The 27,213-nt window shown below is 39.1% G+C and overlaps 2 protein-coding genes across 5 annotated transcripts; one reads left to right on the top strand and one right to left on the bottom strand.

Moving 5' to 3' along the window:
• Positions 1 to 275: 275 nt before the first annotated feature.
• ccdc73 (coiled-coil domain containing 73) lies at positions 276 to 18,234 on the bottom strand. Of its 2 annotated transcripts, XM_026311563.1 has the most exons (21): positions 18,126 to 18,234; positions 16,244 to 16,333; positions 15,739 to 15,879; positions 13,639 to 13,710; positions 13,455 to 13,526; positions 13,332 to 13,367; positions 12,917 to 12,991; positions 11,937 to 11,975; positions 10,654 to 10,789; positions 9,861 to 9,940; positions 9,542 to 9,664; positions 9,349 to 9,408; positions 9,041 to 9,145; positions 6,727 to 6,837; positions 6,408 to 6,548; positions 5,547 to 5,766; positions 3,545 to 5,325; positions 3,139 to 3,229; positions 2,806 to 2,945; positions 1,544 to 1,632; positions 276 to 810 (listed from the first exon to the last, which is right to left on the bottom strand). In XM_026311563.1, the coding sequence occupies exons 2-21, from the start codon at positions 16,286 to 16,288 to the stop codon at positions 633 to 635; spliced, it is 3,735 nt and encodes a 1,244-aa protein (XP_026167348.1). In that variant the 5' UTR covers positions 16,289 to 16,333; positions 18,126 to 18,234; the 3' UTR covers positions 276 to 632. The 2 variants fall into 2 exon arrangements, with proteins under 2 accessions (XP_026167348.1, XP_026167350.1); XM_026311565.1 differs by lacking the exon at positions 9,349 to 9,408.
• An 860-nt stretch (positions 18,235 to 19,094) lies between these two features.
• On the top strand, positions 19,095 to 26,818 carry LOC113132430 (DEP domain-containing protein 7-like). 3 transcript variants are annotated; one of them, XM_026310465.1, is made up of 12 exons: positions 19,095 to 19,209; positions 19,527 to 19,703; positions 19,847 to 19,988; positions 20,102 to 20,197; positions 21,722 to 21,912; positions 22,337 to 22,523; positions 23,136 to 23,311; positions 23,473 to 23,661; positions 23,847 to 23,989; positions 24,193 to 24,318; positions 25,259 to 25,334; positions 26,397 to 26,818. In XM_026310465.1, exons 1-12 carry the CDS (start codon positions 19,143 to 19,145, stop codon positions 26,606 to 26,608), a joined length of 1,782 nt encoding a protein of 593 aa, XP_026166250.1. In that variant the 5' UTR covers positions 19,095 to 19,142; the 3' UTR covers positions 26,609 to 26,818. The 3 variants fall into 3 exon arrangements, with proteins under 3 accessions (XP_026166250.1, XP_026166251.1, XP_026166249.1); XM_026310466.1 differs by having other exon boundaries at positions 19,527 to 19,712; positions 23,503 to 23,661; XM_026310464.1 differs by having other exon boundaries at positions 19,527 to 19,712.
• Positions 26,819 to 27,213: the final 395 nt, after the last annotated feature.

Here is a 27,213-nt window from a genome sequence, read left to right as displayed (position 1 = left end):
TTGTTCAAAATGTACTCTTGAAGGGAGGGGCATATAAGGGTTAGAATCCAATTTACTGATAATTGATACCAAAGGAAAAGCACAAATCAGCACATAATGTAACTGACAACTTCCTAAAGCTATCAAAAAAAAAAAACATAAGCCAAGTGTTTCATTTTTATATATACGGGATAATAATGCACATACACCTGTATGTTAATCCAATCTTATGAACACCACAACATAAATATATTAGAGGAATAATTAATAATAATAATAACTAATCCCATCTTTTCCTGCTTACCCACAAATACACAATGGCAATGTAACAACAAACGATAAGAGTGGGTTTCCACTCAAAATGTAGAAATGTTTCTGTAGCAGTAATGTCAACAGCCAGTATACAACTACTAAGTTTTTCAAAGCTTAGATTTTTATAACTTTGCAAATTCCACACAGTAATAATTTATATGGTAAACCATAAAGTTCACAGGACGTAATTATTCATGCATCTGTATAATTGAACTGAGAGCTTTCAGAACATCTAAACCGGTACTACAAGCAGCCGTAGTGGTCTGTGCTACTAGGAAGCAGACTTCCTGTTGTGTAACTATGGACACAACAGCCCTTAACAGAATGGTAGCTTTGATGGTTTAGTTGTCAATTCTTCGTCTTTTGGTTAAACAGAGTCTCTCTTCATTGAGGAACTGTTCAATTTTGGAGATCTGAGCTCTCAGTGATGAATGCTGGTCTTCACTTTCCTGAGAGTTGAAGTGTTCCCAGTCAGACTCTGAAGTCAGACCTGCAGCTGAGGAGGAAGCTCTGCTACTCCTAGAAAAAGAAAAAAAACAAATACTGGTCATTCTTAGACACTATGACTATGACACTATATCACACTATGACTTCCAGAGTTAATGGAGATACACTCAACATGAAACATGTATATTATGTATGTGTTATTATGGATGTATACATCCATAATATGTCAAAATAATACATTAAAACATTTAACTTCTTTTCTAACTTGCATGTGCAGAGGTGTTAAGCACTGGCACTTTACTTGTGCTCACTCTCACTGTTGGGACAGAAGGTCTGTTCTGCATAAGAATAACCGTTATATATGAATGAATATGATATATATGTTATATATTGAAAAATCTGTATTATCCTCTGCTAATTCTGTGTTTATTTCCATCACTTTAGTGAATAATGTTACATGGTTGGTCAAGGATGTTTTCATTCAACTAGCTGCATAGATGTGCACATACAAATACATGAGACAAAAATATGAAACAATATTCAACTGCAAATGGTACTCAAAACTAATGAAATCTGTATGACCAAACACACCAGTCATTTACACTGTAGTGCAAGCTAACAACACATAGGTGTCATTAGCTGCTAAACATTGTCACACTTATTCTACACCTGCTGTTTAGCTCTATCAGTCAGCTTGGTGGTCGAAGGCTAAAAACAATTTGGTACCAACTGTCTCTTTAAAGTAGAACATCCATCAGGTTCATATACAGGGGATTCCCTTTCTGTATGAATGGAGAGAACTTACCCTGGAGTGGCCTGCCATGACAGTCTGCTGACTGTGCTGGAGGACGCCGAGGCTGGAAAAGAACTGATCGACAGAGAAGGTCTGCTCTCCTACATCAAAATGACACAAAATAACAGAACAGTATAGTTTGTCTTATGTTTATTAAGCCTCACTGCTTCTTGAGAAAATATTCTAGTAAAAGGACATGTATGAATTGATATGTAACAGTATCCAACCCAGAGAAAGTAGCCAGGCCCAGGCTGAACTCTGCATGAAATTCCCAGTGTTCACAGTCCAGAAAACGAAGGCCGTAGCTTACAATTTGTTAAACTATCAGTTTTTTTCTCATGCTCAAGCTGTATTGCACTCTATCACCCTCAACTGCCAGCACCTGGATCTTATAAAACAATGACAGTTTGTGGTGATGGTGACAAAGTAGAGAAAGAGAGCATGTGAGGGAGAAAAAGTGAAAGAGAGAATTAGCAAGAGAAAGGAGAGTGAGTGAGCGAGAGGCGGATGATGAAGTGAGAGAGCAGAGGTACCCAAACATCATTAGGTAGATTTTCTTCCACAGGTCATTCATTCTGTGTCTGTCTGGCTGTCTATGGGACGTCCATGTATGCTGCATGAATCAGCTTCATCCCTTCAACCAACAATTGACCGCTAACTTGCTCAGTTTTATACTTTTGAAATCCTTCTCAGATATTCTTCACATTAGGTTAACCGTTTTGGCCTGCTCTCACATTCTGAGCCATTTGGACCACAAAAATGCAGAAAAGCATCATAATGGCTAGTTCTCATGAGGACATCAGGCTGATATAAAAGACATATTCATAAGGCTCTAGCCCAACTTTTCCCCGGAGGCCCACTCAGAAAAATCAAATAAAATGATGAATAGAAAATTACCTCAAACCAATTTATTTGATAGAAAAAGTATTTTATAAAGGTCATTCTAACTTCCTTTGAGGTGTATGTTCCTATGAGAACATCACACTGTGGCCATTTCCTGCTGTTCAACATCATGTTGTAATGCAGAACATTACTATGGCTTTACTATGATGAATATACTTCAGTAGTTTAAATTCAACTTTCCACATAGCTTTAAGCTAAGATCATGCATTGAGGAATCAGTGCATTGCATGATATAGGGGCATGTAAACTGTAAGTGCTGTTTTACCTTGGATACCAATCACAATGGAATCTGTTTTAAAATAGCCACTAGTCCATGTAGAGGTTGATGTTGCACAGTGTGTGAAAACTCATATAATATTTGAGTAACTGACCGTATCTGCTGCTGTTGTCTCCCGGCAGTTCTCTCCCATAGCTTTCCACTCTCCCTGCTGGTGTGTCCTCGAGGAAGCTGCAGTCCCAGAGACACTGAAGGCATTCAACAGATCAGATGTCCTGGTAATCACCAAGGGGACTGAGAGGAATGAGGTGAGATGCCAAGAACAGCAAGGAGGTAAGAATGAAAGATTATTAGTGATGGTATGAAATACAGACGTACAATGAGTTCACTACATTAGAGGCTCCCAGTGGAGCATCAGAGCAGTACCACGATGTTCCACAATTGCATAATGTTTTTTACTTAATGGATAATTTAGACAAACCATCACCTTTGCTGTACTTGCTTTTAAGGAACATGGGTGTTGTCCTGGGAGGATGTTTGTGGTGTCCTCCAGACCCACTTGTATTTTGCTTGGCAGCCTGAAAAGCCATTGATATTTTAAAGACACACAATTGTGTTGATACCTGATCAGAAAAACAACAGCAAAACACCTGCAGAATAGCCAGTGGGCAAAGCAACACGAGGAACTATGCAATCAGGCAGTTTTTAAACACCCTTAATTTCCTAATTACCTAAACCATTTATTAATAAATAAAACAAATGAAATTATTAACAAATAAATTGTTTAAAATGGCACCATAAAACTGTACAATGTACAAGTAGGTTAAAGGTGAACCAGTATGGTCTGAAATTGCCTCTAAATCATAATTTTTCAGTTTTTTTAATTGTAATACCTGAACAAACTGCTGCAGGACGGAGACTTGTGACGTGGTCCTGGACCTTACAGTACTATCCCAGTCAAATGACTTGTAACACTTATTGCTAGGCAGAGACAACTCAGAGTTATCAAGCAGTACGTCCTTTCCTGGAAGCTGCTCGTAGCATTTTAAGTGGCCTGTTTCGGGTGATTCATCACTCGTGTAAACAGAGTGATCAGACGACCCCAGATCACTTTTACTGGTCTTTGCACATCTTGCATCATCATGTTTGTCAGTTTTCACACGATCCTGACAACTGCGAGGCTCCACCTCATACGCAAGGCTAACAGCGTCCATCATGATACCAACACAGTCATTCTTCAAACTGCAGTTTTCCATAGGTTCCTGAACAGTGTCATCAGCACTGTTTTCTTGTGTGTCTGCATTTGACTGACCATCCCTGTTTTCACATGCACTAGTATCACGACCACCACCACCACCACCACCACCATCGGTTTCCAGAGGTCCATTTTCCTGCTCTGATTTGACCAGTGGTCTCACTAATACAGGTCTCACTAATACATATTCTTCACTCATGTATCTATCAAATATTTCATCTCTTTGCTTCATGTCGCTGGTAGTGTTAGAAGGATTGCTAGGTTCTGTCTGTGCTGTGGTTGTCTCTAACCCTTGAATACTGACAGTACCATCAGTTTGAGCACCATTTGTTGTTGAGCTACAAATATTTGACTGATTCAGAGGTTCAGAAAGTTTAGTGTTGAACTCAGATGCTGATTTGCAGGATGGCTTCTCTTCTTGATGGATTTGTTTTGGCAACTGATTAAATGACTCAGCATCTTGAGTTCTGACATCACCATGGCACAGGTTTTTTTGAATGACAAGTTTAGGCCCCTGACTGTCATCACAATAGAGGGTTTGGAGCAACTGTCCATGTGTTTCAATCCCATATCCTTCGTTAGCGTGGGTGGAGTCAGCATCCCTCTCAGTGACCTTCTGAGAAAGATTCTGTGAGCAGTCCATGGGCTCAGAGACAGCGGGTGGTGGCTCAGTGTCCATGAAGTCAGTGAACTGCTGTGTGTTGCTCTTCTCGCTAGTCATATCAGTTGTCTGGGCTTGTATCTGTGTTTCTGGTGTTTCTGATGTGTGCAGCGCTGGCTCTCCCCTCTCCTCCACTCCATCTGTCTCTTCTCTCTCCATTCTATCTCTCATTTGTGCTTCAGGGTTTCTGGTGGTCCCTGCATCCTCTGCTGACCCCTGGTTATCCTTTTGGCTGCCTGTTGCTTGGGCTATGAGTGTTCCTTTCTTTTCTACACTTTTTCTCTCCTTTACATCTCTTCTTTGAAACTCTTCTCTATTCCACAGCTGTTCTGCGTGACTTTCCTCTTTTTTTCTGTTGACTTTTTCTAATTTCCCATTATCCTTTAAGCGCAGTTTTTTCTCGTTTATCCCCGTGTTCTTTTCATCTTTTTCCTCTTTGCTCAGTAAAGATACACGTGCATCGACACACCTGTGGTCTTGGCTTAATACAACCATGGTGCTGTGATGTTGGCTAATCAGAAGAATATTATCAGACACAGAGGACGTAGTACAGATTGAGTCTGAAACACCATTAGGATCACTCTCACTTCTGTTAGAGTTACTTATGTATGTGGTCCATCTGTTGCTGTCATTGTCTGTTCCAGAAAGGCTACGGAGGCCCAAACAGTCGCTGGTGCTGAGTGGGCAGGTAAGCGGGCTTGATGGGCCTAGAGGCTGTTTACATTGAGATTGCTGATGGTGGATTAGACCTTCTTGTCCTGAAACAGAACACAACATGCATGTTTAGAAAATAAAATGTTTCTGAACCTCTGGTAATGTTATATTGGTCGTAAAAATGGCATAGCTCCATAAATAAAAGTGAAATAATGCAAAAATGCAGACTGTCAACAAATCGCTTGTGTGTGAAATATTACGCTGCATTCTCAGATTAGAACAAGTAATAAAACATGTACTGTATGTTTATATTTAGCTGGCTGACCTCCAGTTGCTCCAGTAGCAACTAACTTAGTCAAAGCTCTTGTGTCCTCAAGGCAGTCTGGGTTTTTAGTCTGACAGGAGGCCAAGTGCAGCAGATTGCCAGAGTTAGGCAGCTCAGAGCTGGACATGGGTTCATTAAGAGGCTCCCCTCCTCTGACTTCCTCCACTGAAGTGGGGATGACCTTTGCAGAAAGACTGAGCCTCGGACTACTGTCTCTCACCTGTACAGACAAAAAAATCACATGCTTAGTAATGCACCATGATTTTTTTCTACTACTTTACCTGTGTTTTAGCTGTGGCCATACTCTAGAGTGGATGGATGTTGAACAGTTCTGCGCTTAACTACTGCGATTATAGAAAGTGGGGGAGAGTCTTCCCTGCCACTGCAACCTTTTACCTTGTTAGCAATAATTTTATTTTAGTTGACAGGTGGTTCTGTTGTAAAACACACAGATGTCACTTTGTAGTCAGAACTTAAGAACACTCCCTGAACAGTTCTCTAAGCTTCACTGGCTCTTTTCTTCTCACCAAACAGCAACACAGGCTCCAAACTGATATTTTTGGAAAATATTTTTTTCAGTTCAGTTGGTCTACAGGTATACATGTTTTCTTCACTGCTAGGGCCTGGTGGTGGTTATATTTATCTTCCTATGAAACAACCACATTAAGGTTCAGTAGGTCCAATAAAGAGGTACCTTTGCTTCACATTTTACCCAGCAGCAACATGCAAAGTATAACATGTAAAGTTGACCAGTATTGTAAGTTAAATAGCTTCCTGTTTGTACATCATGAGCATTTATGGTACCATCACTAAGACCTTTGTGTTTTGGTTGTATATATGCTGCTCTGCATGGATGCCTACCTCTGATGTAAATATGTGCTGTGTCTGCACTTCAGCCCGTGAGGACAGTCTGCTTTGTTGTTGATGGAGCTCATTGTAAGCTTCTTTCACAGCTTGTAGCTCTTGCTGCTCACTCCTGATGTGATCCTGAAACACTGTCTTCTGTTTAACACAAGAATACACAGGTGCATATGAACAACATGGCCTTTTCAGATATTTCAGTACGACAGTTAATTGCATTTTCCTTTTTCAGTTGACATTACAATCTAATCTAGTGTTTAGTTATTTAAAAAAATTCACCATCACTCTACCTTCCCTCACACTAAGACTTTTATTTTACCTCTCTGTCCCAGCAGATCTTAGAGGCAGTGTAGCTCTCCATCAGTTGGGCCACCTTGTCTTCCGCTGCCTTGCTTTTCTCTCGCATCACCTCATGTTCCTGTTTAAGGGCCTGCAGTAAAATTAATCACCCATAGGATTTTTAATGCAATACTAAATTTTATTGTGTTTATTTAACGTGAAGAGAAGGTCTTAAACAGAGTAGAGAGTGAGCTTCTAATACAAATCAGATGGCTTGTGTCATTTTAATAATAATTTTAATAAATTAATGAATTGAGAATTAAAAATGAGAAGGAGGTATAGAGAAAAAGAATAGAGAATAATAAAGTGTACAGCCATAAATGGGGAATAAACACACTATCATTCAGCTGTGGAGTGTTCCATATTCACTAATGTATATGTTGTGATACACATGATCACATTCATCACATTTATGAGAAGAAACAATGGTTGTCATTTATTTCCACCCTTGTGTAAATTCACCCCATAATCATTTAAAGAGACCCTGAAAAATCCCTAATCTGTATAGGGCCTGTACTGTAGGTGACACAACAGTTTAGTTGGACAGATGCACAACATTCTCCATAATTCAGACACAGTTTGACATATGTTTACTTACATCAGTTAAAAGCACAGCAAGTGACAGTTAAGCAAGAAAATTTTAAACTGGAGGATGCCTGTCCATAATAGCAACCTCTTGCCCCCTCCTCCGTCCCCCCCACCTCCCCGGCTCATCGACGGCGGTCCGGCCTACTCGGTCCGTCGCCTTCTCCAGTCCCGACGCAGGGGTCGGGGCATACAATACCTGGTGGACTGGGAGGGGTATGGTCCTGAGGAGCGTTCCTGGGTACCTGGGAGTCGTATTCTGGACCCCGAACTCGTCAGGGATTTCCACCGTTCCCACCCTGATCAACCTAGGGGCCGCCGGGGGTCGGCCGTTAAGGGGGGGGTACTGTCACGACCGGTCACGTAGGTTTCCGGTCGTCTCGTGTTTTGTAATTTCCCCGTGTGTTTAGGTTTCCTGGACATCCGGTAATTAGCAGGCAACTCTGTCCACCTGTCTGTCTTTCAGGAGCCCACAGTATTTATCCTCCTCGGCCGCCACAGTCTAGTGCGGGATTGTCTGCTTCGCTTCACGAGGTATTTCTGCGAGACTCGCCATTAGAAGATTCGAAGGGATATCACGAAGGAACTACGCGCTGATCGAAGGAAAGTGACCCGATCCTCTCCGCCACATTCCTCCCGGCAACTCTGGTAACAGTTTCTCTTGGACTATCTATGAATTCAATGACTCTCAGCCCCGTTTTCTGTTATACGAGGTGACGTCTTGGTGAAGGACTATTTGCTGTATTTTGCCCTCCAATTCCTGCTTGGAGTTTCGTTTGGAGGTGTTTTGTGTTTCTCCGTTGCCCCGGAATTCTGACCAAGAATACACCGCACCGTGAGATTCTGCTCTGCGGACCAAGACCCGGTTTCATCCTCCTACCAACCTAGACCCCCCGTGGAGTTACCAGGCGCGGGCCTAGGCATAAACCAGCCTCCTGTTGACTACGTCCGGATTCTCCCTTCCATTCTTCATGGTCATCATCACAGCTCTCAACTCCCTCATTGGTTATTGTAAATAAACTCTCGTTCAGTACTTAAGTGTGTGGCATTTTTGGGTCCTCTGATTCTCCGTACCTGACAGATGCAAAGGCTCAGGGTTGCTTTTATCTTGTTTCAATAGTTGAGTAGGTGCAGTTGCTCTCTGTCTTTTCTCATTTATGTGCATATAGGTGTGCACACACATACAGAAATTCATATACTTAATAATGTTTACTTCACTGAATATGTATTTACTGATATAACTTTTTGGGGGGGAGTGGGGGATTTTTGCCTTTGTAAACAGTAGATTGCATTGAGAGACCGCTGTAACCTTTGCCAGGGCTCCATAACTTTTTTGGTTTTTTAAACAGATATTTTATATGTTTTAATATATTTAGCTTTGAGAGAAATGTACAGTTAAATCTGGAATATGACTTACTGTAGCATTTATGAGAAATGGTAAAAGGAAGCACAGCATAGTGGAGCAATGTTTAGCACTGTTGCTTGATCTGGGGCCTCTCTGTGTGAATTTTCTCCAGGTACCCCGGCTTACTTCCACAGCCCAAACACATGCAAGCTTAGTTAATTGGTAACTCTAAATTGACCGGAGGTTGTGAATGTGAGTGTGAATTCACACATTTTATATCAGAAATATGTAGGTCTGTGCTAATGTAACTATGTACAATATGAACAGATATTTCTGCAGTCAAAAAAGGATGGGAGACACTAACCTGGTACTTCTCTCTTTGTGTTTGCAGCTCCAGCTCCACTCTGCTTATTGTCTGTGTCTGAGTCAACAGCAACTCCTGGGTATACTGCAGGGACTTCATTATCTCCTAAAAACGTACACATATACATACAATATACTGTAGGTACCCACAAAGAAGCCATAAGACATTAGAGCTATATCACAGACCAGTTTTTGTTCAAGCTTCTTTGCACTTTGAAATCTTGAGTTAAATGCAGTGCACTATTTTCAGTATTAAGTACTTGACAGCAAAAAAGCTGCCACAACAACCACTTATGTTTTTTACAGTACCTGCTTTTCTGATCTTACAGCTACATTTTCCTCCCTGAGTTTCCTGTTCATTTCAGTTTCCTAAACACAACAGAAATATAGACCATGATTTTTTTGTTTTCTGGTAAATGGTTGATTTGATGTGATGGAGCTCAGTTTCAACTAGTTTTGGAACTATCATAAATCATTCCTGTACAAAGATTGTGTGATTTACCATGTTCATCTTCTGCTGCAACTGCAGGACATGCTGCTCTTTGCCTGTAGGGCTGTGAGCCTTGTTATGTCTCCCTGATGTCATCTTCGCTTGGATCATATTTTTACTCACTTCTTCTAACTCCTGAGAAAGCATTTTAAACATGCCAAAAAGTGATTTTGTTTAAAATATTATATTTTTAACTCTATTATTGGACAACCACAATTTGTATTGGGTGTTGACAACAGGTGCAACAGGAGCCTAAATTAAATATATTAAAAGAAATGTGATGACATCCTGCCTAAAATAATTCCAAATGTTAAGGCATTTTTCCACATACCTTCTTCAGTGACACAATAGTTGCTTCTTGTTTTTCATTGGCAGTAAACAGCTTCTTATTGATTCTCATGGCTTCATCAACTGTAGGAATTACAGTGTTAGAGCCATTATGTAAAAAGTTACCACAGAAGTACAAATGCCCTAAACTACTGTTATTGAGTGACATAGGAGAGTGGACAGGAAACACCAAATGCCAATAAGAAACTTATGACAAGCACCAATAACATTTTGTCAAACTAGCATACACTGTACGGTTTTAAAATTTCATTCTGTTTGATAAAACACTTTCCAGACAAGTCATACACTGGTTAGCTAAATACTTCCTGTTCCCAGCAGCATGAGATAATTCTTTTAGCCTTCCTGTACATAAACGGAGACAGTAGTTTAAGAATGTAAGATAAATGTATTTTGAAACACGGACAATGTAGTCATCATTTTGTAATTGGCTACAATTTGAGATTGCAATATATCTATATCTATAATATATAACCCTGATAATGTAAAGCCTTCTATTTTTAACAGCTCATATGGAATTTTCATATTTGTCCCAGCACCAATGGCATACTAATTAATGTATTGTAATATACAGCACACAGTAAATTACTGTGTATTTTTCTGAAAGTCCCTAGAGTTATAGCTATCTACTGTTTATGACAAAACATATACACTATGCAAACATACTCTTTAATGTTATTGAATTTAATGTTTAATGTTTAATGAATCTGTAAAAATACAGCCACTAATACTGAAAGAGAACTTACATATTGCTGTTTCTGTGTGTATCCATACATTACCATTTTGTTCTAGTTTCTCATGGGCCTGCTTAACCAAAGCACACTGCCTGGACAGAGCATTAAATCGTTTCTCCACCTCTCCCAGCTGGTTCAAGTGACTGTCCTTTGACCGGCTCTGCAAGGCTAGTTTCTGTTCCTGTGGAAAAGGTATAGTTATATGTAGTTAAAACGGTTAAAAGGAATAAGCACCTTCTGCATTTACAATAAAAGGTGCCATAATACAGAACAATGTTTCACTCCAAGTTTAGTATAAAGTGTAAAGACTAAAAACTGAAACAGCTAGATTGGCTCTTTCTAAAGGAACTGAAGTGAAGACAAGGCTCCTGCAAAGTCACCACCGAAGAAAATAGCCTTATATATAATCAATGTAAAAACTAACTTTCATTATATAAACTTTATGTTTTATGAATTAAACAAACAAAAAACATGTACATTAGTGAGTCGCAGAGGCACAAATAGGGAGTTATTTTTACTTTGAACAGAGCCAGGTTAGCTGTTTACACCCGCTACCAAACTTTATCTCAAGATAAAGATCACCTGCTGGCTCTAGCTCCATATAAGATGGTGGTATCAATCCTCTCATTTAAATCTCAGATACAAACCAAATATCTGTATTTCCCAAAATGTCACAATGTTCTGTACAGGAACTGTTCAGGAAAAAAAATCTTTTTAAAAAAGGTTTCATGACAAGTTTCTGACTTTAGAGGCAGGGCCAAAACAAAAGGAGACCAAAGGCAGTGGTGCAATTTGTCAGATAGAGAAATAGTACAGTAGAGACAGCTGTCAAGTGGTAGAAAAGATCATGGTTTAGCACGTTTAGTGCCTGTTTCTTCCATAGGATGGAGGAACCAACTTGGCTCATGCCTCAGAGCCCTTTATCACTCTTCAAACTGCCAATATAGTTTGATTGTGTGTATCAAGCTTAGCAGATTTCTTTTCTTCTCACTTGTTTTCCTACTCACTCACTTCACTCTCATTCACACTCCCTACTATCCCTCTCTCCAGTACACCAGTTCTCTTTGACTCCCTCTTGCTCCATTGGGCCACTGTTATGTGAAGAAGGTTAAACCGAGCGAAGCTCAGTTATAAAATATTTTAATAGAGATATTTTCTCTGCTGTGCTGGCAGTTCAAAGTGTCACACACTCCCTATCCGTTACTCCTGATGAGCTCTTCCCTTCAAACCCATTCCTCCTTAGCACCATTCCCTCAGCCTCTTTTAATTTTTCTCACTCCCACCAATCCTTTGTCAACAGTTTGTATAAGTGGAAAATCCTTCCTTACCAGCTCGCTTGATTTCTTCTCCAAGTTGTACTTCAGCAACTGTAAAACAGCAGTAAAAGAAGGTTTCCATTCTGATGAGCAGAGCAGTGTGGGTTAGAGGCTCTCCACTAGTTTTACAGGATCCCAAAAATGAAAGTGGTGTTACTGTCACCACTCACAGGATTTTCTGCACAGTAGTCCAAAATGCCACATCTTTGTACACGAGTCCAAGATGCCACATATTGTATTTACACAACACATACAAAGAGGACAGAATGATTTGTCAACTGCTGTTTTCATTCACAGAACTTCATTATCAGAGGACCATGCTATGATATTCCAAAAATTATTCTTGGACAAAATATCATGAATACATTTTGAAGTATGTAAACCTACTCATATATGACTTAAATTAGCCTGCTATGGAAGTTCATCAGCCTGGTCCCTGAGATTAAAGTGATGAATCATTTAGATTTAATTATGGATTATTGGACCATACTGTTCCAGTGGAGCTCATATTTGTAATTTAGCAGATCATCAAGGTATGGCAATTAAATCACTTCAATCACACCTGCCACTGATGTGAAAACGTGTTAAATTAAAGAAATCCACCAGACCGTGTCGCAAGGATGAATACTGGGCCTCACTTTAGCCAAACACTGCAGTGTCTCCCAGATAGAATATCAAAAACAGTCTCTATTGTCTGTGTAACATGGCCAGGGTGTTAAAGTGCAGTGGACCATGGGGATGGCCGTTTATCACCTCTGTGGTGTCAGGCCTGAAGACGAACACCCTGAGACTGGAGACTGGATCAGACCTAAGCACCCTATGCCCTTCACTCTGAGTATTTCCTACTTGAACATTTTAATGGTAAAATAAATTGTTTTAAAAACAGAACAAGCGAAAGAAAGGAACACAGAAAGAAAGGCGACGGGATGAGTGAGAGTTCTGGTGTGTGTGAGATAGAGAGATGAGTCAGAAAGAAGAGGATGTGTCAGTACCTGTAGTGACTTCAGCTCTTCTTTCAAGTTGTTAATCTCCTTATCCTTTAACTCAGCACTGACCTGGTATTTTCCCTGAAAATATATATTATTATTATTGTGAGTGTCAAAAAAGCAATGACAAAGTCAGCACAAAAGAATCTACAAGGATCAAGACTGCAACAAGATCCGTCAAGATCACTCTGAAATTTCTGTGTTGCATAGGCAGCCTGGAAATCAGCGTCAGTCCATTTGTACATTTTTTTCCATATGAAAACTGTTGTTTGCCAGTGTTGCATTGGCTTAGTACTCAAGTATGCTTTGCAACCTGCCCTGCAATAACTCCCTCCCTTGGGGTCACACCCCACCAATGACTAAAAACATTTACTGTATTAAATGCATCATGTTGACCTGTTTAGGAATACGCTTTTCATACCTTCTGCTCCTCAATGTCTCTGATTTTGGCCTGGAACTTGAGAACAGAAAATAAATACTTCAGGATGTTTAAATTCATCTTTAAAGTACTGTTTAGATAAAAAGTTTAACTATAAAAACACACCTGCTTCTTAACATTAGTGAGTGACTCTGTGTGCTGGTTTGCCATGGTTTCCATTTTATGTTGTAGAGACTCCTGTCATACAGGAAAAGACTAAATAAATTAAAACAGTTGACGGTCAATGAAGTATAAAATTGATGATTTTGATAATACTATGAATATAAAATTTGAAAATATTGATGTAAACCTTTTCCCACTCCAGCTCCTGTTTCTCCAATACCAGTTTACTCAGCTGATCCTCAAAGCGTGCCTCTGCATCCTGAACATGGAAAAACGTCATTTGCACAGAGTGGATACTAAACAAATCTAAGACCAGCATATTTTACAAATGGAGTCAAGTTGGAAACAAGTCAGGAAATTTAGATGCGGCAATGACTAGGAGAGTATGATCTTAGTAGTCATGGTACAGACTGAAAATTAATTATCTCTTCTACACTGTAGGCAAATAACTCTCTCTTTGCCAAAAATGCAAACTACTCTAAGTCTCCCCTGGTTCATTCCTCCGTATCTTTAGTAGAAGCACCCAGAGAGAAAAGGGAGGTGATATTTGTGGAAAGCCATCCCTATCCTCCCTCTTCCCCCAGAGAAGGCAGGTAAAAGTCATTTGCTCTGTATATCCACAAGACTTTTTATGCGTATGTGGGAGCTGGTAACTCACTGAGTTTATTTTATAAGTCCTTATAAAACTATGCTACCAGCGTGGCACTCCACTTAAAAAAGGAGTACATAAGAGATAAATCTGTTATTTTTCCACTGAGGAATAATTATTGTGTCAGTGTATATGTGTTTATAAAGACACCAGAAAGCTTTATTAAGCCTGGCAAGCCACATAAATCAAAACAGGCAAATTAATCTTAACTAAAATCTCAAAATTATATTTTGATTAACAATATCTCACAAAAGGCTATATGATTTTCCTTATTATGTGAAAATTCATGAGTGCAAATATTTGTTATGGCTTTTCATCTTTTACTGCTTTATTGCTGTTCTGAACGGATGCCTTTTATGGGTCATTAAAAAAAACTTATCTATCACAGCATAAAAATGTGATGGTTTGTTTGATAGTTTAGTTGAAAGAACTTAGACATAGTCAGTCCTGAAGTTTTTCTAACTGTGTTACTGTGATAAGCCCCACACTGTCATTCATATACATCTCACTTTTTTTAATAATACAAAGGCTTTACATCTTACGTTGTTTCATATGCACTCATTTCACCTTTAACAACATCTTTTTCTGCATGTATTTAAATGTAAAAGTGTACCCATTCTTACCAACTAAAACTGTGAGTTGTACCATTAAAAAAAAAAAAGAAAAAGAAAAAAACATTGGAATTTGACCTGCTCAGGAATGTCCGGGACCATCATGACATCCTCCTGCTTCTTAACCTCTTCACCAAGTGAACAACACAGCTACAAAGTAGTACTTTGATAACAGTAGTGCCTGAGGAGGATCAGACTGATATACCAGCTTGTGTTTGTGTCCCCGTTAACATGACTATAACAATAAAAACTAAATGGCAGCAAACGACCAACATCCCATTTTTGCTCCTCTAACCTTTAAGCACACTCGGGATGCGTTGTCAGGTTAGAAATACTTGCTGGAGGGTCCAAACCATAATTTTTTTTTGTTACTTTTAAAAACAAATTTACTTTCTACTTTTTGGTCAAGGGCCAAATGGTTTGTGTGACCCTCATCTTGACGCAATGTGTCAGATAGCCAAAGGGGCAGCTCACTTCCTCTAAGGACACAACCAACTCCCCAGCCATTTCTATGAAATTACTCTGCTCTTTAGCCAAACAGGCAGCCATTAATGTCTAGTTCTACTTGACGCAGAGGAACACAGGAAGTAAGCTGTGGTGAAAACAATACAAACATGCTGTCATTTCTTTAGAGCTCCCTTCTACATAGCTCATTTTCAGTAATTATTTGAAAAAATCTGAATAAGTATAATACATTTATTTCTTTAGATTGGTGGATCCCAACCTGAAGTTGCCCTCCAACCAGGGGCCACAATATATCTTGATGATTGACACGATGGGAATACAGAAAAAACATATTTCTCCTGTACAAAACTGCATTTATTTAAACTAAAGCTTTGTGAGTTATGGGTAAATTTGATCACCTTTAAATAAAACAAGAGCAAACCACTTTTTGGTGGGACTAGTCACAACCAATGGAAATGTGCAACCAGTGAAGGATTTCAAGCAACAAGGGTTGGGCACCACTACTTTAAACTGTGACATTAAAACACCATGCATAAAATGACACAAGAAACGACTACTGTACCCTTCGAATATGCAGCTCCTCTACAGCCTCAAGTAAATGTTTTTTAAATTCCAACAACTGTAGCAAGATGGTGCCTCCACTTTCTGTTTGACAGTGGGCACCGGACAAGGACTGCTCCTGTTCCAACACAGGTCCTCCCACCTGTAAAAGAAAAATGAATGTATCTAATTTAGCTGCTTAAAGAAGTCCAGAAGAAATACGTTAGTTTGGCAAAACATGAAAAATGAGATCAATTTTTGAGGCTGTTGGACACAGAGAGATGATGTTCAAACTAATTATTTCCTACATACAGTAAGGAAAACTGAACAGCTGAGCTTTGACATCAACCACAGCTAAACAACACAGATACTGTATCTAATATATGACTAGCAATATAAATAATTATTGTAGCCATTTTTATAAATATCAGAAAACATGCATAAAACATGAGCAAAAGTTAAACAATAAACAAATCAGTTGATTAATGTTATTTCCTTTTCTTCTACTGTCAAAAGTCCTAACTTACAATGGTGTGGGTGGACAGTGTCCCAGAGTCTGCACTGAGATCCATCGGGTTGTTTCAGGCCAAGCCAAGGTCCTTCTGGGCTTCTGGTGCCTGTTAATCAAGAAAGAAAACACTTAGTTGAAAAAGGTTAATAGAATAGGCTGTTTAATGAGCAGTAGCCCTCTGCTTTTCCACTTATAAGCTTATAATTATTTCCTCATTTGCAGTTTTTACTGCTAAATGATTTTATTAGAAATAATATGCTAGCACATTAAAGTCCCTTAGTGTTTCTCAATCACTACAATCTAACATAATGGCTTTGAAATGACCATTAGGGTTTTTTCTTTCTTTGTTTTACACCACTTCCATTGCAGTGAGAAGATAACACCTTGATAAGCCATCTAGGTTAAAATGAACCAGCCCATTGACACTAATAGGGGTCAGAGCAATAACATTGAATGGACAAATTGCATTGTCAATGCTTTTTAAATTATCTAGGTTATTTAATTTGACCTGGATGGTCCTCTGCAACTGTCTCTGTCCCCTCAACATAACCCAGAAACTGAGTGACACACACACTGCACACACGCAAACACACACCTACTGGAAAGTATGACTATTTAAGTGGGAGGTCTCCACTAGCCAATGATCTCTTAATAGAACAGACCTTTTTTCTCCCATTTAACCTGTGTTGGTATCAATCATGTTGGAGAATTAAATGATCCCTGCTAGAATTGGCTACTATCATAAAATGACACCATGACCCCAGGCTGAAGAGGGAGGAGATGTGCAAACGTGTGTTAGTGTGTCAAAATGATAACGTTCGTGTGTCTTATGTGCACAGTGTAAATGTGTACGCGGCTGTGAATGAGGGAGTGTACCACAATGTCTTTATTTGCTTCTCCTGTGATTCAGTTGAGCAGGTATTAACCAATGTCTCTAAGCCATGAAAAGACAAATTAAAAGACCTGCCATCCATTAAATAGGAACACTTCTATCAAACAACATAATATCTGTATTACCTTTGTGTGAGTTATGTTTGTAACTCTTCTCAAACGCACTGATGAAAGTTGAGCCAAAGACCTGAGATTGTAATATATGTAATCAGAGTGCAGCTCACAGTAATACAACACTTAACTACTGCACTAGTGTAAAAACGTACAGTAGCTACTGCACCCAGGGGTTTTAACATGATGTTGTATTCCAGTATGAAGAGCTTGTGTGAAAAGAGTGTAAAAAAAAAATGTAATTCTACTTAAACATAACAAAATGCTACTTCAGTTTCAGTGTCTGGCTACTGTCATGATTTACTGGCACCCTAGAAAATAACAGAGCCATTGTTAAAAGCATTAGCAACACCTGTGCTTGTCAAAATGAGGATACACAGCACACTGGAGCCTTACTATCATTTGTACTGTGTTTTCAACTATTTTTTCCACTATTGGTGGTGCTATTTATCCATAAAAACTATAATGTTATACAAATAAGTTGCCATATTGATGACAATGTATTAGTAGACATATGTTTTTAAACTGATTTAGAAAATGACATGCACTGCAAAGCTCTTATAACTGTAGCTAAGTCATAAAGTAACATACACATGTGAATCAGTTTAGTTAGTCCTCAGTTAAATATGAACAGGGTCCATACCATTTGCATTCAGCATTCAGTTCATTGACAAAACACTACAATCGTGTTAGGGATATGATTTGGATTTAGATTAACTACATTTTGACAGAAATGAATGAAAATGTTAGCCAAAACACTGTGGCCTAAATAAGAAGCTAGCTAACTAGCTTGAGGGAACGTTAGCATGTTTAGCATAAGCAGCATAAACAGTTTGTTTTTAGTTTCGTAAAAAAAAAAAAACCATCCGTTTGTTTGTTGTTTAAAGCGAACTCACCTGGTAAAACAGTGGTTTGTTGGTTTACTTTAACTTAGCCGGTAAAACTGTAGTTTGTTGAATAGGTTGACTGATGTTGAGCCCGTCCATCCGGGCGTGTGAGAGTCACGCGCTCAAGACTGCAGGTGACTAAAATGAAAATTGAGCTAATTCATAAAACATTAATTTTGTGTGTGTGTGTCTGTGTGTGAGAGACACTGAAGCTGTTCAGACTACCATCTCTCTCAGCTGTGCTTTTACTTGTTCTAAAACTCATGGAACTGATCAATGCCAAGCTGTTTCCAAGGTAACAAAATAAAATCCACAGGGAAAAATAGACCAATTTGATTAAAACACAAAAATTACAGATTGAAATGTCACTATGGATTTTGAGTTTTTTACTCAATGCAGCTACAGTATGTACAGAGGTAAAACACAATTTACTATATTTAAATTACTATTTTAAAAAGCATTCATGAAGACAGCGGTTTCTTTGTTTTTTTTTTGGGGGGGGGGGGGTAATTTTATTTTTGGTGGTGCATTTAGTAGCCTGCTTAAATGGTCTTTACCAATACAAACTAAAAATCTCTTTATATAAATTTAACTTCATTTATGTTTTTGTTATTTCTCGATGGATGTACCTGTTGCATTCCTTGAACGATGATGCTCCTATCTGAGTATTTTTTAAAGAGCTAACTTATCCCTTGAGCACTTGAAGGTAAACTTGGCTGAGGGCTGACTGTAGCTTCACAGCTGTGTCTGTTTCCTGTTGTGGATATTCTTTAGTATTTAGACTATTTGAAGTCAAATCAGCACAGCTGGACGTAACAGCACGTACTAAAAATCCAAATCAAACTCCCGTGAAAGCCGCTTTCAGCGTGACTTAGCGATTGCTGCCATCTAGTGGTTACAATTGAAAACTGCATAGAAACCAAAGACGGCTTTGCTTGAACGTGGTTCCTGCTTGTCAACCTTTTCCGTCAAACTAACTCAACTAAAGAAGTACTTCCTTCACTGTTTTCATATTGTTTGTTCATCATGGCTTCAATAAAGGAAAGGGCTGCGGCGCTGAAACTTGCAGAGAAACTGTGTGTGCGTCCTCAACGTAAGTTCATTCAAGAAGCGTTTCAAGAAGGTGATGTGATTTCTGCCACTTAGAAGCCCTGTTTGTGCATCTGAACAGCTTGTTTCATGCTGAGGAGCAAATGCAAAGTCATTCTTAAGGTTTTAGTTAAAAATGTGGCACAGTATATAAACAGGTCAGACCTCGGTGATTGTAATAATTTACCTCACGTTGCTGTTGCTAAAAAAAAGCTTTCCTGAGTCCAATGTATCCCCTTATTCTGACCAAGTCATCTGTAAAATATTAACATAGTGCCTGGGATTGTCTTTGTATCATGTATCTCTGTGATTTTCTCTCAGCCCCTGGACTGACCAGTAAACCAGTCCAGTCTTTCTCTTTGTGGAGTGGCCTCATCTCCCAGCTCAGGTCTTGTGTAACAGTGAAGCGCAGACGGGTCCACTTCAAGTCCCACAGTGAATGCTTCCTCGGCTCAGAGGCTGCTGATGTAGTGGCAGACTATCTTAACCATGCCAAAGGTTTGGAGGGTATGTGTGGAATAGTGGGCTCTGTGAATGGACGCATTCGTTATTGTTTTCTCTTTTTACACCAATACATGTGGATTTCACCTCTGGGTTGTTCACATCCCAAATCCTCTTGTCACTGTTGGTTAAAACTAAAGGTGCTGAGGTGCCAAGGGACAAAGCAGTGTGTGTGTGCCAGGCTCTGATGGACTGCAATGTGTTTGAGGCAGTAGGAACCAAAGTGTTTGGGAAAGATAAGAACCAAGATGTATTTCAGGACAGCAAGAGTGCTCTTTACAGGTTAGATAAACACTCATTTTCCTTTTTTGCTTACTTGTGTTACAGCATGAAATTCCTTTTTTGTAAACGTGTTAACATGGCAGCCTTTTTTCTCTTTAAAATGGTTCACACAGGTTTGTAAATGTGCACATGCCTTCAGTTGATGACCTGGAGAGAGTTATGCTTGTTAATGGGATCCAAAAACTCTTCTGCAGTGCTCCTTCAGACAGGTATGAAGTTCACATATTAGAAATTAAGTTACTGCTCAATTTTTTATGAGACTGAGATTTACAAAATATTAGCAGTACCTGTCAATAATATGTATATCAGTAACAATATACACTACTGGTCAAAAGTTTTACAACTAAACAGTTTTTCCTTTTTTTTATTAAAATGTATATAGTTTAATGTTTGAATGTAAACCAACTCTGAAACTACAGCACAAAACAAACAGACATGTTGTTTAACAAAATTTAATCAAATTTTTTTTACTCATAATGTAGCCACTATCTGCAGATGCAGTTGTGCTTAAAACTTTACATACACCTGAAATACTGGCTATTTTTAAAAGCTATAAATCAGGGGTCTCAATCTCCAGTCTTCGAGGGCCACTGTCCTGCTTGTTTTCCAACTAGCTCTGCCCTTGCAGCTTCTGATTGGGTGAACACACCTGATAAAGGTAATCAGCAGTGGGTAGGGCTTTCTTCACAATTTCTCTAAAGGAAAGACCTAAACATTTAAGGTTTATGGTTAATTGCTTTTTTCTCACCATTATGAGAGCAATATACTGCTTGCTGCAGAACAATACTTATCCTGTCCAAATATTGTTTAAGAGGGTGTAGTAACAGTCTGTTCCAGCAGTGCTTTTATACAGACAAAAGGGAATCAACAAAAGTTAGATCACCTGTAGGAATTGTTAGCACCAACTTTCAAGGCTTCATTTGCTTCCATTGCTGCTGGATAGCATTAAATTGTTAACCCTTTCTTGAAAAGGTGTATATTATCTTTTGGGTTTTTTTGTAACCTAAACCTTTGCAGTTTACCTTTGTGGCATTTCAGGTTATTCACTGAACCTGGAAAAAAAAAAAAAAAAAAAACGACATTTCAATAAAAACTGTCAAAACTGAACATTGAGCTTCACGTCTGTCAACTATATAGTTTTTCTTGGTCGATGTTTTTACTGCTAAAATTACGTAGAGTATTATGTTTGTTTGTAAATTACTTACATTCTGAAAATATTCATAGTTATAACTAGAGCTTCTAAAAAACACTTGAATTTCAATGAAGGCATGTTAAAAAGTAACTGGTTGGGATTAACATTTAATACTAGTAGTCTCAGTTTATTATGCATCACCTGTTTTAGCTAGAACCAGAAGTCGACAATAGAAATAAAGCATTGATGTGTAGCACTTTAAATAATAAATTGGTGAATATCAGGATAAGATAAATGTTCTGGAAATTGTATTGACAAATGTTAAAACCTAAAATTGTCAGGGAATGTTTTGACTATCAAGTGAGAACTCATGGAGTTTAATGATTTTGTTCTTTAAGTAGTCATCCTCATAGATTTGCAGCTTTCCTCACAATAGCCTTATCCAAGCAGAGATGCTATTAGGAGAGTTGCACCTGTATAAGTGGTACACATCTCTACAAATAGCCAAATCTTTACCAAATGAAAGTATTAATCATTGCCTGGTCTAAGTCCATGGCTCCTATCTGAGCTTTTTGCTGACTGCTCTCTTTTTGCTTTTCAGGCATGAAGAGCCACCATATCCCACTAGGTCACATGGTCAAATGTCCCCCTCTGTCAAATTCATTCAGAAATCCATAAAAACAAACCAGTTGAGCACTGCTATGACTGCCAGCCTGTCACCGGACCCTGTGTTAAACAGACTAAGTCCAAGTCCCAGTCGACTGAAGGGTGAAACTGTTTTACCACAATCATGTGAGTCAGTCATGGTATCATATGTAGATTTTGGAAGAGAAGTGCAGGCGGGCACCTTAGAACAAGCATACATTTAATTTTTATTTACTCAAATGGTTAAAGGTGATAAGTATATAACAGCTTGCAATGGGGAAAAAGCTACAGAAGACTGTAATTTCTTTTTAAGTGACACTGTACTGATTGATAACTGATTTCCTAATAGTTATAGACTTTGAGTCTGGCAGATAAACTGATTGAAGAAGTTTTGCAAATTTTGCGTCAGATGCCCAACAGAAGGTGAAATGAAATACCAACAAAGTAAGCAAAGAAGGAAGTGGTGACTCCAAACTATTTCTAAAACTAATATTCTTAATCAAGTTTTCTCTGGATTATATTACTGCACAAATATTTTTTTGTGTTTTTTTTGTCCTGCTCCATTCCACAGTGGTAGATGACGTGTGGCAGGAGGAGACTTTGCTTAGGCTGTTAAACCTGGTGGAGCTCCCCCTTCTGGAAGGGGTGCTACAGTGCTTCCAGACCCCGTCGTCTCCTGCGCCTCAAAGTAACCCAGACCTGATCTACAGTAGCAGCCACCTGGACAGACAGATCCTCAAAGCTTTCAGGGACTCTCAGTAGGTCTGACTTTGAAAAAATTTAATTATTGCAGTATACTACAGCTTATGACTGGAGAGATGCAACTGCATATTTAAATTTTATGTACTGCCGCTCTGCACAGTACCTGATTCTTATGATAATATTAAAAATAATAGAAAATTATACTAAATGTATATTATTTGGCAGCATAGTGATGGTTAGCACTGTTGCCTCCCAGCAAGGACATTCTGGGTTTGAAACCCGGTCAACCCTGGGGCCTTTCTGTGAGTGCATGTTATGTCTGTGGATCTTCTCTGGGTACTCCGACTTCCTCCCACAGTACAAACACATGCAGGTTAGGTTGACTAGTGATTCTATATTGCTCATAGGATTGAATGAAAGTGTGTCTCTATGAGTCAGCCCTGTGATAGACTGGTGATCTGTCCAGGGTGTCTCACTCAGTGTCAGCTGAGATTGGCTCTAACTCACTGGAACCCCGGATGTCCCAGGATAAGTGGTAGATAATGAATGATGGATGTACGTATGTCATTGGCTAAAAAAAGACAAAATGTTGAGCAGGTCGACAACAGGTACAAAATTTCTTCTTCTCTAATTTGACAGTGAATTTTATATTCCTTCTTGTACCTCAGGGAAGATGAATGGCTCCTATCGGCTCTGGACTGCTTGGACTTCCTCCCTGATCAGCCAGTGGTGGAGCTGAGCAGAGAGCTGTGTCACTGTTTCCCTCAAGATCAGGAGAGCTGTGACCAAGTGGCAGCTGGTAGCAGTACCCAAGATGTAGGCAAGTGTTTGGATGGGTATCCAGGTAAGGGTGAATCAGTCATACCTGTTTATGATAATAATTTTACTTATTTATCGTATAGAGGTCAAGTATTTTAGTAGGTGCATGCTCTTGATTTGACATAACTAATAAAAGCAAAACAAAAGCACATTAAAAAGTTTCCATTTCTGTATTTCTGACTGCAGTGCAGCCTGCAATGTTTTTGTCCAGTCCAGGCCTCAGTGATGAGCAGCCTCAAAACTCCCAGATTGGTATGGCCCACTGTAAGGTGCTGCTGTATGGGGCTCTGGTCAAATACTACACCCACACAGACAGATCTCCACTGCTGCCCCGGTGCATGACTGACATCTACACGGCCATCATTGATCTGCTGGGTAAAAACTAGGAGTGTGGCTCAGACACTGTGGTTTGTCATGAGAAAAGTTTATTTTAGTCACTTAGATTCATGTGGTACCAGGTATTTGAACCTTGTTTCTGACTCCACTTCATTTCTCAGTAACCTCATAATCACCTTTACCTTTGTCTTTCTCCCTTGTACTCCTGTTTTATGCCTTCTCAGTCAATGCCAAGTTAGGCGCTGCTCTCGAGGCTCTGCAGCTGTGCCTTAAGCTGCTGCCGCACAGCTGCAGAGAGGAGCTGCGCAGGCTGCTTACATTCATGTCTCTGGCATCTGATCCACAAGGGATACGACTGGACAAGGAGGTGAGAGACACCCACAGGTTGTGACTAAATGTTACACTAAAAATGCAATGTTCACGTGTCCAAACAAGGAATTTCTGGACATTGGAAAGCTATGCAATTCATTGTTCTGGCTTCTAATAAAGACAAGGGACATCATAGAAAATGACAGTTGTTTTGTTCTGTTATTTCTGCAGTTTGACACTGAGCATGTGCTGAATCTGTAGATGGAGAACAAACTGGCAGTGAAGAGGTCTTTCTCCAGGGCAGTTCTCCACAGCAAGACTCTTTCAAAAGAAAAAGAGGATCTGATGGTGGTCTTCATGCTCAGCAACATCGAAGAAATCTTTAAGGTAGGGGAGTTCCAGCAAACATGCCACAGGTTCCTTAAAAAGATATTGCAGCCATTTAGGACTGTATTTCCTTACACACAAGTGATTTTCTTTTAAAAGAATGGTTAAAACTGAAGCAGAAGAGGCCACATTTTCCTAACTTCTAGTCCTCATTATGGGTCAAGCTCCAAAAATGTTTCATCCTACAGTTCTCATAATGGACTAGCATTAAACCCTCCCTGCCTTTAAAGACTGTTTTTAAACTCCACACCTAAAATGTAAATGGCAGCTTTCACACTACATTTGTAGCCCTCAACCCAGGCCTAGGTAATGCTTCTGACATCACACTGACATCAGGAAGTTTTGTTTTCTGCAAGTGCTCACCAGAGTTGCCCAACTCCTCATACATATCACAAGATAAGATAAGAAGAGCCTTTATTTGTCCCACAGTGGGGAAATTTACAAAGTAAATACTGAGTAGAAAGCTGAATAATATTGCAACAGAGTGTAATCTGACCTTTATGTGTGAAGTTGATGAAGATCCCCTTTAAGTAAATAAAGACCAAAACTGACATGTGTTACTTTGTGATGAGATTTGTGACTTATGTTCAATCTAAACCTAACATCTTGAACTCGTCCTCTAATTGCAAACCAGTCTGGCCTTGACAGTTTATAAAAAGGTCAATCTAGTATTTGATATATTAGTTTGAGGACAACTTTAAAATGTTTGTTTGAGCTTTGACATTCACTGGTGCTGTAACTCATTGTTCCATAATGACGTTTTTTTGAAATTGTGTCGCAAAATATAGCTTAGAAATTGCAGCTACTGTAAAAGGACTTCAGTGAAAAGGATAAATGGAAACTTGGATAGAATACTAAACTTTTCAAGTGTTCTTCAATCTGTAATCACTTTTCTGCCATTAAATCAATTGGCACTGGCTGTTTATTCTCCTTACTCCAGATACCAGGGGCTCTGCACAAAGGAGTGAGTGACAAGCTGGCCAGCCTTGTACAAGGGAAGCAACCTGACATGACTGGTAAATGACTGTTTCTCAGCAGTAATCCAACATAGAACATCATTCTCCTCTAACTACAAGTCATTATGGTGGTGCAAGATACTATAGAAATCCACCTTCCTGTTAGTGTATATATGAAGATTTCACTTCATTTCAAGACAGACATGGTATCAAAACATATTTAAAAACAATCCTTCTCACCTTCCACAATAAGCTCTAATTCACATCTACCTGACATCTTCCATGACATGCAACAACTCAGAGATAAGATACATTTTCACTTGAGGCTTTGGATCAACCATCAGGGAGTTCACGGATCATTGAGGCTATGTGTGTTCATTACTTTTATATATCTGTATTATCTAAATTCTGGATCAGATCAGATAATTTGTAATTTTGTATAGTTGTGGTACTGATTTTTTTATTTTTTTTTTATTTTTTTTAAAATCACAATACTACATTGTGTCTAGATATAGACATGTACAAAAGCATTTTCATTTGCTCCTGTCATCATTTATTACTTAGTAATCTACTGTTCTACTGTTTTCTACTGTCTGAAATTGCTGAAGGATTACTTACAGATTACAGATTACTTCAAGTATTTTTCTTGACATGGCATCTGTGTCGGGTATTTTTGTACATCATGTGCCGCTTCTAAAACCTTACCACAAGATGCTGTTTTCTTGTACGTCACCGTCACTTACTATGAATTGATGAAAAAAACACAGAAAATTTCATATTCATTTTGTGGATTTAAATTTTTCAGCTGTATGTCAAATTTTAACAGACAGTAAATATTGGACTAACTAATCAGGTGGCCAGAAGCTCCAAACTCCAAATAAATGCTAATGTTGTGTTGTATCTTCTGTAAAAACAGTATGTCTGTTTGCAGTTGTTGCAGCTGCCAAAAATATTTTTTATGAATATGAACAGTTTAACATAATCCTGTTTCCTCCTTGTTAAAGGTGCAATGTGTAATACGTGCAACATTCTGCAGCATCTAGTAGTGAGACTTCATCTGTCCACCCCCTGAATATTACACATTGAACCTTTAACCCTTTGCTCTTCTCGTCTGTTTTTCAGGCTCTATGATCTGTCAGCAAGTTTACAGCAGGACCTACACTGACGCTACAAAGACCACCACCGACCAGGAGCTAAGGGCTCTGCTCAGCAGCATCCACCTGGACACCAAGATCTCAGCCAAGGAGAGAAAGCGCCTACTCCGACAGTTTAATCAGACCCATCCAGAGATATTTAACCAGTACTTTGGTGACTCTGCACTTAGTATGCTGTAGTTTAGTGAAGCCAGTGATAAGGGAACATAGCATGTGTGGATTTGACATTTTCTACAGTCTGTTTGACCAATGGCTAGTTAGACACAAGCTAACTGACTTAAATGTGTGTCTGACTGTAAAGATGCATATGAGAAAGATATAGCATGTGACTGTACACTTGTATGTATTTCCTTTAATATTGAAGAATGTAAATAAAGACTTGAGATATTCTTAAGGTTATTTTCTTCATCCCTATGAGATATGCACATGTACATTTGGCACATTGAAAAACTGCAAGGAAACTTTATTTAAGGGGCTTTTGTTGCTAAATCCCGTAATGAATAATTCAAAAATAAGAAGTAAACAGGTTAAAGATTGTGGTCCTCAGCCAGCGCAATGTGGAGCAAAGAAATTTGTTTCTAGGTACCACAGACCTAACAGCGACGTTGCGTCAGTGTGAGGCTGACCCAGTGTACAGTGATTTGAATAGTCAGTTTAGGGTTTGGCAAATAGTGCCTGTGGTAAATAAATGCAAAGTCCCAAGGAGAAATAAAAACAAAGGCGCGTGTGTGTGCGTGTGCCTGTTTGCGAGAGGGGGGGGGGGGGGGGGGGGGCTCGTCTGTTGC

Source organism: Mastacembelus armatus, chromosome 6 (assembly GCF_900324485.2).
Source record: "Mastacembelus armatus chromosome 6, fMasArm1.2, whole genome shotgun sequence".
Taxonomy (NCBI): Eukaryota; Metazoa; Chordata; class Actinopteri; order Synbranchiformes; family Mastacembelidae; genus Mastacembelus; species Mastacembelus armatus.
This window is presented reverse-complemented; position numbering and strand designations above follow the sequence as displayed.

Excerpts from the sequence above, each read along its gene's own strand:
- ccdc73 (XM_026311563.1), bottom strand. The coding sequence starts at position 16,288 with ATGGATCTCAGTGCAGACTCTGGGACACTGTCCACCCACACCATT. Across the intron at positions 13,711-15,738 it reads AGGAGCTGCATATTCGAAGG|GATGCAGAGGCACGCTTTGA; the intron begins GTACAGTAGTCG and ends TTCCATGTTCAG. Across the intron at positions 13,527-13,638 it reads AGGAGCTGGAGTGGGAAAAG|GAGTCTCTACAACATAAAAT; the intron begins GTTTACATCAAT and ends CCTGTATGACAG.
- LOC113132430 (XM_026310464.1), top strand. The coding sequence starts at position 19,143 with ATGGCTTCAATAAAGGAAAGGGCTGCGGCGCTGAAACTTGCAGAGAAA. Across the intron at positions 19,713-19,846 it reads CCATGCCAAAGGTTTGGAGG|GTGCTGAGGTGCCAAGGGAC; the intron begins GTATGTGTGGAA and ends TTAAAACTAAAG. Across the intron at positions 20,198-21,721 it reads TGCAGTGCTCCTTCAGACAG|GCATGAAGAGCCACCATATC; the intron begins GTATGAAGTTCA and ends TTTGCTTTTCAG.